The 9,916-nt window shown below is 34.8% G+C and overlaps 2 protein-coding genes across 4 annotated transcripts; one reads left to right on the top strand and one right to left on the bottom strand.

Annotated features, from left to right (window-relative positions):
- On the top strand, positions 1 to 3,235 carry LOC117210046 (lachesin). 3 transcript variants are annotated; one of them, XM_033452642.1, is made up of 7 exons: positions 1 to 93; positions 183 to 317; positions 642 to 883; positions 959 to 1,215; positions 1,285 to 1,688; positions 1,991 to 2,111; positions 2,226 to 3,235. In XM_033452642.1, exons 2-7 carry the CDS (start codon positions 272 to 274, stop codon positions 2,245 to 2,247), a joined length of 1,092 nt encoding a protein of 363 aa, XP_033308533.1. In that variant the 5' UTR covers positions 1 to 93; positions 183 to 271; the 3' UTR covers positions 2,248 to 3,235. The 3 variants fall into 3 exon arrangements, with proteins under 3 accessions (XP_033308533.1, XP_033308535.1, XP_033308534.1); XM_033452644.1 differs by lacking the exon at positions 1,991 to 2,111; XM_033452643.1 differs by lacking the exon at positions 1 to 93 and having other exon boundaries at positions 100 to 317.
- Positions 3,236 to 4,817: 1,582 nt separating this feature from the next.
- Positions 4,818 to 9,674, bottom strand: LOC117210047 (D-altritol 5-dehydrogenase-like). Its single transcript, XM_033452645.1, has 5 exons — positions 9,462 to 9,674; positions 6,740 to 6,997; positions 5,751 to 5,988; positions 5,223 to 5,401; positions 4,818 to 5,091 (listed from the first exon to the last, which is right to left on the bottom strand). Exons 1-5 carry the CDS (start codon positions 9,657 to 9,659, stop codon positions 4,888 to 4,890), a joined length of 1,077 nt encoding a protein of 358 aa, XP_033308536.1. The 5' UTR covers positions 9,660 to 9,674; the 3' UTR covers positions 4,818 to 4,887.
- Positions 9,675 to 9,916: the final 242 nt, after the last annotated feature.

Below are 9,916 nucleotides of genomic sequence, written 5' to 3'. Positions count from 1 at the left end.
ATACGTTCTAAATCTTTCGGTTACGGTATTTCGTTTGATTAGAGATATAGCGTCATTCGCCATATTTATTTTCGGTCAACAGACACCTGTACTGTGAGTATTACTACGTTCCATTATTATACACTTCTGGTGTGTGACAGCGTCGACGACGATATCTAATGTTATAAATGTTACTAACATAGGTTAGTAGGTGGAAATAATATTGGTGAAGAAAGGTGAAGATTATTATTATTCCAGCTTTACTGGAACATTACAACAGGGGTGTGTCATAATGAAGACTTTTTATACATTTTTGGCGTTCGCCTTTTTATATGCAGGTAAAGAACAAAGAGATTTATTTGCAGTGCCATTTTGTACGTACTGTTTTTTAATATAAATGTTCTGCTTCTACAAATCTGTTCTTATCTACTTAATGAAGCGAATTTACGTCGACCCTTATGCAAAATTCAATGTTTACAAAACACCCTTACACGCAATTAGTTTAATTTGATACTTCTACAGAATCACGGAATGTATAGCATGTTACATCTCTATGTGTGCATCTCTATGTATTTTGATATTAGGATATAGAATATTATAATGTTACTATATTTAATTAAATTAACATCTTTAACTAGAAACATTACTATCACATTTTTCAGTTAAAAGTCAACGTACACCGACAATATCTTATATTTCCCAAGAGCAAATTAAAGATATTGGTGAAACTGTAGAGTTCCGTTGCTCAGTTTTATATGCACCTGACTTTCCAGTTGTATGGACAAAAATTAATAAAAACGTTGCTAATGACCAATTACCACTTTCGCATGGTAGTACTTTAATTATAAGAGATACTAGATTTACCCTCAAATATGATGATGCCCTATCTACCTTTAGATTACAGGTATTATGTTTAATACATATTGTGCTTTTATTGTTTAATAGAGTAATTTAAATATTAATATAATCCATACTTCAGATAAAAGATATTCAAGAGACTGATGCTGGATTTTATCAGTGTAAAATTTTGATATCTTTGAATAATTATGTATCTGCAAATGTTGAATTGCAAGTTCGTAGACCACCTATTATTAGTGATAATTCAACCAGAGCTCTGGTTGTCACTGAAGGGCAGCCTGTGCAGCTTGACTGTTATGCTGGTGGTTTTCCTACACCTAGAATTTCATGGCGTAGAGAAAATAATGCCATCTTACCAACTGGTGGATCAATTTATCGGTAGGTTTGTTATCTCTTATTCTTTAGACATTTATATGAATTCTGTTCTGACAAGTTGAAATATTACAGTGGCAACACATTGAAAATTTCTACAATTCGTAAGGAAGATCGTGGGACATATTATTGTGTAGCTGAAAATGGAGTAGGTCGTGGGGCTAGACGTAATATTAATGTTGAAGTTGAATTTGCTCCTGTCATCACAGCTCCAAGACCACGACTTGGTCAAGCCTTACAATATGACATGGATCTAGAATGCCATGTAGAAGCGTATCCTCCACCAGCTATCGTTTGGTTAAAAGATGATGTTCAATTGTCTAATAATCAGCATTATAGTATATCACATTTTGCAACCGCGGATCAATATACTGATACAACGATTAGAGTGATCACAATTGAAAAAAGACAATATGGAGAGTACGTGTGCAGAGCTGCTAATAAATTAGGAACTGCAGAAACAAGCGTTGAATTATTTGGTATGTATTCTGAAATACGTATATACATATGTACGATTTTAATAATATAAATCATTCATGAAATGTTGCTTCCATTTTTCTAGCTGTAATTATAGTTACATCAAATTGTAGAATTGATAAACATGTATGCATTTATAGATTGTGCATGATACTATAATTTGATAACATCTATTTGTTATTCTTCTATAATTCTGTGTATAATTTATTTCATCCTCTTATGTTTTTTTTTTTAATTTACAGTGTATTCATTTGTTAAGTTTAGTAGTTAGCATGCTCTAGATGTTTCCTTGTTTTTTGCGCAGAAACTACTGTCCCTGTGTGTCCGCCAGCTTGTGGTCAAGCCCTTTATTATGGGGCTGGAGTAGTACCAGTTTCTTCAGGGCCTTTGGTAGTCTTAGTTTTATTTATTACAGTTGTTATGAGGTATGTTAATTTTTGGAGACAACTTGTTCTCGCTTTTGCACATTAGCATTCACAATTCCAATGTAATATAAATCTACCCTATTTCATGTATGAACAAATTTTATAAATTTGCAGAAATTTCTACGCCAAATATTAATTATCCCGGACTTCAGTGGGCGGCAGGAAGTCAATGCAACTTATCGAAATGGTTGCTAATAGCACTATGGTTCACCATTGTGAATAGATATTAGAAACATTACTTATACAACAACTTTAGGGGCCTAATTTGTTTTTAACTCCTATTAGATGATTATTTTTGTAGTTATGAATAATGAAATTGAATAATTATTAGAGACTAAAAATTTTAGGGGCCAACAATATAGTAGATGTTGGCAAGGTACAAACAGCATTCTAGAAAGATACATAGTGATACATAGCGAAAAAATTAATGATATTACTAATAGTTTGAGATTTATATATATAAATATATATATAGCCTTTTTTCATATATCAGCACAACTGATATATTCGTGAAAAAGTGAAAAAGTGATTGATAATAATGTTACGAACATATATCAGCTTTTAACATAGTTTGTAGGAGTTCAATTCGTACAATTCATACAATTTGACACATTCGAGACTGATATATTTTGACAAGACCGTCCTTAGCGGCAGCTAACATTTTTACAGCTATAATAAGAAATTAAATAGCGTAAGAACAAGATAAACAGATTTTAAAATTATTTTCGTCTAAAAAGCGTTACAGCCCATATAGTGGGTCGATAGTTATTGAAATCTTTTTCATACTAGATAGGTGATGAGTCACCACATAAGTTGTAAGCGTAGAATAATAGTTGTCAACCCTCTACACCCGAGTTTTTTGTCGATTAAATAACGACGCCAAATATTATCTGTGCCTGGGAGAAGTACTTCCAGTACAAAGGGTTAATACTCCAAAAAAATGAGCACAATTAATGTGGAGATAATTATGAAATCATGAACATAAATATTGTTATTCCTGTTTTATGTTTGTGAAAGTATGAAGAATCTACAACAGAATAACTTTGCTAAAGCACATATATAATATAAGAAAATTATCTGTAAGTACTACATATAATAAATTTTTTCAGTATTCCTTAAGAGAACCGTCTAAACATAAATCTGGTTCATCCTCATAGTCTGTATACTAGTATATTGCATGATTCATTAACATGACATCATCTGCACTCTTTTACTCTATCTTATTCTTTATGCTTCCCAGTAACACTTCAGATACTGTTTTATGTCTATAGTATCCCTGGTGGGCGAGCAAAGGAGCATAAGTTAGAATTATTAGTTTTGCAGCTTCTCAGCTTCACTTATAATATTTAATGTGTCATATAAAATCAGATCTTAAATTTTGTATATTAAAATTTCAGATAAAAGAGCGGAAAGGGAGTCAAACTGACTTGTACTGTTAGAATCCTAAGCAAAAGACAGCAATGTAGAAAATATTAGCATTATGTTGGCAAAAATTTGACCTATACTCTTTTGCCTGCCAGATATATATGCAATCAATTTTGTTCACACTATAAAATCTTCACTTCTTTGATTCACTTTCTTTCACTCTGACATGTTAATAGCTGTGGTTGTGGATTATTCATCCTTCATTCGATCTTAAAATTAAACACATTCTTTAAAGTATGCTGTTCTAACACGACATTAACTGACTGGTCTCATAGGTTCTTAGTCTCGAGTGTGTTGAACTCTTGTTAACGCGCTATTTAGAAGAACTCGAACAATAACAATACTCTATAGCTGCCTTGTTACACAATGTTTGGCAATAGAAAAAGAATTATTATAATGTTAATACCTTAATCGTGATACAAAGCATGTAAAAATTTGTTCTAGATCTAGTTCAACGATTGTATATTGTAGATGAAATTATTTATAATGATCGCTACTAAGATATTTCTTATTGTGTTAACAAACTCATAAAGACTGCATACTCATAACAGGGATCGTTTCTCGTCTTTTTTGGACTAACTTAAAGTATTTATAACGTCCCTCGGAACTGCGGTCGCCCCGAAAACGTTGGTGTTGGTCTTCCTCGCTTCCGCTTCCGCCAACCGTTAAGGCTCGAAAAATTTACGAGGTTTTTCTACTTTGAACCGCAGTCAGATCCTCGTTATTAAAGTTATAGTACATAGCGCACTTTTGCTCTGTATAAATGTATGGGACGAGAGAATATTTGACGAAATTTATATACGAAGAAGCGAAGATTGGCAGAAGCATTTGCGTTTGCAAGAAACGAGGATTTTTATCGATGTCGGGGCGAATTATTGGCAATTCACACATCCGGGGGCGTGACACGAAGAGTAAGGGGAAATAATAAAGAATGTCGCAAAACAGCTTCATTGAGAAAATCAATTTTGATTATTTCAATCTATCACTAAAGAAACAAGATTTAATGAATTTAGCTAATTAGGCATCTAAGAGAATCTCTATAAACAGATATTCCTTATTTTACCTTTTACTCTCCACATATCACAAGTGCAGAGCTACGTAGAATCTCAAAATAAGTAAGATTTTTTTATGACCTTTTTACGAGTTTGCAATTTTATATTTACTTCTAGACTAATATGAATTTTAATAAACGAGAATTGCGTGGAAATCATGTTCCTTTATATCAATACTTATCCTTTCATATTTATATTCCAGGGCAAAGAATAATGAAACGCGTTTAAACACTGTTAAAAAATAGGACTCCATTTTATTGATTTCATAATCATACGAACTTTTCAATTATTTTTCAAGCTTACAATTTGAACACTGCTTTACTGATCTCGCCTTTCTTCAAACTGTCTAAAGCTTCGCGATACTGCGACAACGAGAATACTTTAATACCTAAATTATCGTAATTAAGATATCTATCGGCCATTGCACGCAACAAGCCCAACCCTTTAGGGAACGAGAAAGGGTTTATGTTTACACCTAAAACTGTCAGCTCCTTTAGGTAGATCTGTTGAGAAGTAAATTAAAATTAATTACTTCTTCTTACCTGTTCGTGACGTTGTATGAATAAACAATTAGTGGAAAAATAATGAGTCAGGAGCATGGAAGCACAATGATACACGGTTGTGATTAACTTACCTGGTATGGCTCGATACTGAATTTCGCGTTGGGATTAGCGACTCCGAATATGCATAAGCGGCCACCTGATCCTAATAATGGAATCGCTGCTTGCACAGCTGCAGCCGAACCGCTACAGTCCACCACCACGTCGTATGTTTCCTTTAATTGTTCCGGGCTCTTTGCTTCGAAATCAAGATCTGGCAAATATAAATATAAATAATAAAATCAAACCGTCTCTTACAGCATAATTTTTGTTACGCATTTAGTTATTCAAAATCTCACGAAACTATTTCTATATATATATGTAAAACTGTGCGTATGTCATAAAAACATTTTGGAATTTCATTCTAACGAAATTTGACTGTTATATTGGTAAAATCATTAAGTTATTATAACGTTAGTAATACATTAGTTAACGTCAGTATAAATTAATCTATTATATCAATGAAATTTGAAATCAATGACCAATCGATGGTGCTATTTATCTATTGATTAAGATTGAAGATAATTTTGTAACTAGAAACTAAGAAATTATGTTGCTGTTACCGAGCTTGTTCAGCATTTTCCGCCGTTTCTCTTGAGGCTCGCTGACCGTCACGGATTTCCTAAGACCGTGTAAGTGCAACATGCAGGCCCACAAAAGGCCAATGATTCCGGCGCCAATTACGAGCACGTTACTACCAACGCTAACGCCGTTAAGTCTCTTCCATCCATGGGCCAAACACGAGAGAGGCTCGAGAAGGGCAGCTTGCTGCAAGTCGATGCTATCGGGTATTACGTGAACCTGAAAAAAGTTAAAAAATGAACAACAACGATAAGGAATAACAATAATTCGAAATTCGTGCAACTTTATAATTCCTTTTACGCTTCTTTCTATACATTTATACAGGGTGGTTGGTAACAAGCGGAAAGGGGGTGATTCTACGCGAAAAAAGAAGTCGAAAATATAGAATACAAATTTTTCGTTCGAGGCTTTGTTTTCGAGAAAATCGACTTTGAATTTTCGCTCGGTACGCGTGCACTTTATCACGTCTCGTTATAACGGATCTCACTGTAGATCGTTGTCTCGATGGAAAAATTGAAAAAAAAGTAAAAAAAAATTTTTTATTCTATATTTTCGACTTCTTTTTTAGCGTAGAATCACCCCCTTGCCGCTTGTACCACTAGTTACCAACCACCCTGTATATTTATTGGGTTGTTCAGGAAATTCATAACGAAAGTTAAAAAAGATTTAACTATAATCAGACATCTTTTTGCTATCTAGAATTTCACGAGCTTCTTCTCGTACGATTTTTCGTTTCTTTCGCCGTGTGAAATTGTAAAACGTCGTACGTTAAAACGACCAAGTATAGCAAAGCTAAAAAAAGCTAGGAAAATCCCAATTTTATTAGTAGCCTTCGTTTCTCTCATAGGTGGAAGTCATGCGAGAAAAATAGAGGACAAAGTTTCATTATTTTTTATATGCAATATGGTCTAACGATTTTCCAAAGGATTTGTTTAAACCCGTAGAGGGCTTAATGAAAACGTAAACGGACCTGGGTTTCTGGTACGATAGCGTGCGTGGAGAATCCACCGTCTTTGAAGATTCCTATCGTGCTGTTTATGCCACCAGTTTGACAGTGCTGATAAGAGCCATCGTGACAATGGTTGCAAGTATTACAACCCCTGTTAGGGTCGACAGCCACCTTCTGGCCGACTTTAAAGCTTTTTACCAAGGAACCAACCGCGTCGACAGTCCCCGAGAATTCATGGCCAAGAGTCAGGAAGCCTTCCTTCTTGCACGGAAATGATCCCTGAACGATAGAATTTTTATTTTATTATTACACCTTAAAATTAATGCAAAAATATTATAAGATTATAAAGTTATAGCAGTTGACTGTTTAGAGCAAGAGAACGTGGATATATGGTTGATGAATCAAATATCAAAATATGTTCATCGGTTGCTTAATTACAGCCACTTGATAATGGAAACAGTTTAAAGATATTTTCCCCTTTTCTTTTCTTTATTCCTCGAAGATAGAATTGTTTAAATTATGGAAATATATGGCAGCATATATCGATATTAAAGTTATTATGCTTTTTACAAAGCTTCCAACAAAAAGGAAATATCAACGATAATACTGCTTATAAAAGTACAAATTTTTTATTTGCATTTTATTAGAATTTAAAGAAATAAACGCTGGAAATTTCTTTAGGCTACTTTCTCTGTTAACCGTTTTGTACTGTAAATTGACATATCACGAGAGATCGCCTGAAAAAGAACGAGAATTATTGCCATGCTCGTGGTAATATTCCAATCAGTATAATGAGATTAAATGCACGGCAACGCGTGTGATCGATAAAGTGCATAGTGTACAGTTGCTATCGTGTTTGGCGAATATTTGTCAAAAGCGAGCGTTATATCACTCGGCCATAGCCTCTATCTCTTGAAATACTTGTACGTGTTAAGAAATTATGCGACATTCTCGTGGCACGACCATGGAATGCAACCGCGCACGAGACTCGTAGCGAAGTCTGCTTTACGAAGTAAAGAAAAAGAAGAAAACGAAAAAAAAGAACGTTCTTTTGTCAAATATGCGAAGAAACAGATTACTATTGTCATGTAACGACAGTATATCTCGCGTCCATATCCGATTAGCGTCTGCGAAAGCAATTTCTTATTCGCTTTTTCTTAAAAGTGGATCGTCTGTGTGTTTAAATACGTTATACCCGGTCAAATAGAATTAAAGCAATACGATAGAAAGAAACAAGTATTTGCAATCACGTTTCTGCTTCGATAAAAGTAAATTGTTAATATCGACAAGAACACTTGCATTTCGTGGTAATTGCAAACATAAAACATCTGATAGCGATCGTTTCAACTAACCAACTCGGTGGTTCTAGCGTTAAATAAAACAAAGGTATTCCGATGAAAGAAATTTTAATGCATTAAATGCAACTCGATTGAAAGTTGAATTAATCAGAATCCTGATAGAATAATACAGTCGACACTCTGCCCAACAAAAAATGACATTTCACGTGCTCCGACGTAATATGTCCTTACATAATAAATCATTTTTCCGTATACTGTATCAAATAAGTCCTTATATAATAGATGACTTTTCCAATAAGCCCGTGTACACGTGAGGTCGTACAACGAAACGTGATACGTAATTAGACTGCTGATTTTTATGCGCTTAGGGGAAATTTGAAGATGCAGGAACGCACAGAATGCACGAAATGAAGCAGTAAATAAGACCTTAACTGAGACTTATATAAGACTTCGTATATAACGATATAAACTTGTATAAAGAGGTTGTTAAACATTTACACTTTACATATTGTCGTTTGCGAGAGATGCAGATTTTAAGCGAGAATCAAATAGTTTAAAGTAAGTACAATAGAACTCGATTTATCTGTGCTCGTCGGCAGACAAACAGTTTATATAATTGCAGTTCATAAAATAGAGGCTCGCCAATCATCCCTGCAATTACGTTTTGTTCGCATAACAGAAGCTCGCGTTCAGATGAACAAATCGAGCCAGAAGAAGTTAATCGTAATAACGAAGCAGTGGTAAGTGAAACTTTGTTTCCACAGAAGAACCATCGGACATCGTAAAACGTATCGAAGCATTTACAGAGAGAATCGCAACGTATCATATAAAGTTACGGTAACATAAACTCGCTGCATAAATTAATCTCTAACTTTAATGATTTGTAGACAAGCCAAGAGTTGAACCGTAAAGAACGAACCGCGATAACCAAGATAGGATCGGGGCATACTCAACTGACACGTATGTACATACTGGAAAACAGTCCTGTTAAATGTGACATCCGCAGTGTCAGGCTATCGATCACCCACGTAATCATAGAGCGTTCTATATAGAACAACTGAAGGAGAGAAACATAATGTCGACGATAATCTTAACGATATCCTCCCCGGTGATCTCGTTCCAACAGAAAGATTATCAACCTCTGTAAAGAAATTAAGATATTGAACAGAATTTGGTAAATCAGCGTTTATAAAAATAGTCGCCAATGATCGTAGTTGTAGTCGATGCGACTTTAAATTAAATAAATAAGAATAACGATAAAGCTTCGTTCAGGTGAACGATAGTTCAGCTGTAATATATCGTAAAAGCAGAAAGTTTGTCGAAACTCGCGAAGGAAACGCTACGTAGTAAAAAATAATAAATGAATGAATAACATAAAATTTGCATAAGCGTTTTCAGACTTGTGACAATGGAGAGATAGAGAAAGCATAATGATGACGACGTACTTCCAATATATGAAGGTCGGTGCCGCAAATCCCGGAATAAGCGACCCTGATTCGAACTTCGTTCGGCCCTGGCGTCGGTATTTCCGCCCTTCGCAACGCAAGGGTTCGGTTCTTCACGTCGAAACTAAGGAATTCCATGATCTCACTCGTGCTGTCGCGTATCGTACTATAAAGCGTCACGATATCTCTATCCAACATTTATATATACGTCTTGCGACATATTTATGTTTATATGTTGGTGCCGTGCGCCGATATTTAATCGCCAAATGCTGTCGCATGTGTAAGTATGTAACGCGGCAGTCGTCGAGACGATCACACCGAATGGAAAATTAAGGAATCAGATTTAAAATGTTCGGCGACGCATGCATAAGTCGATTGGAAATGGAATTAAAAGGACGTGTCCAAGGTGAAACAGATATCGTTTGGTGGTCCGGTTCGGTTGTTTTATTTATGAA

The sequence above is a fragment of the Bombus bifarius genome, unplaced genomic scaffold (genome assembly GCF_011952205.1).
Source record: "Bombus bifarius isolate JDL3187 unplaced genomic scaffold, Bbif_JDL3187 scf7180000008199, whole genome shotgun sequence".
Classification (NCBI taxonomy): domain Eukaryota; kingdom Metazoa; phylum Arthropoda; class Insecta; order Hymenoptera; family Apidae; genus Bombus; species Bombus bifarius.
The sequence above is the reverse complement of the archived record's forward strand: the minus strand, read 5'-3'. Positions and strand labels throughout refer to the sequence as shown.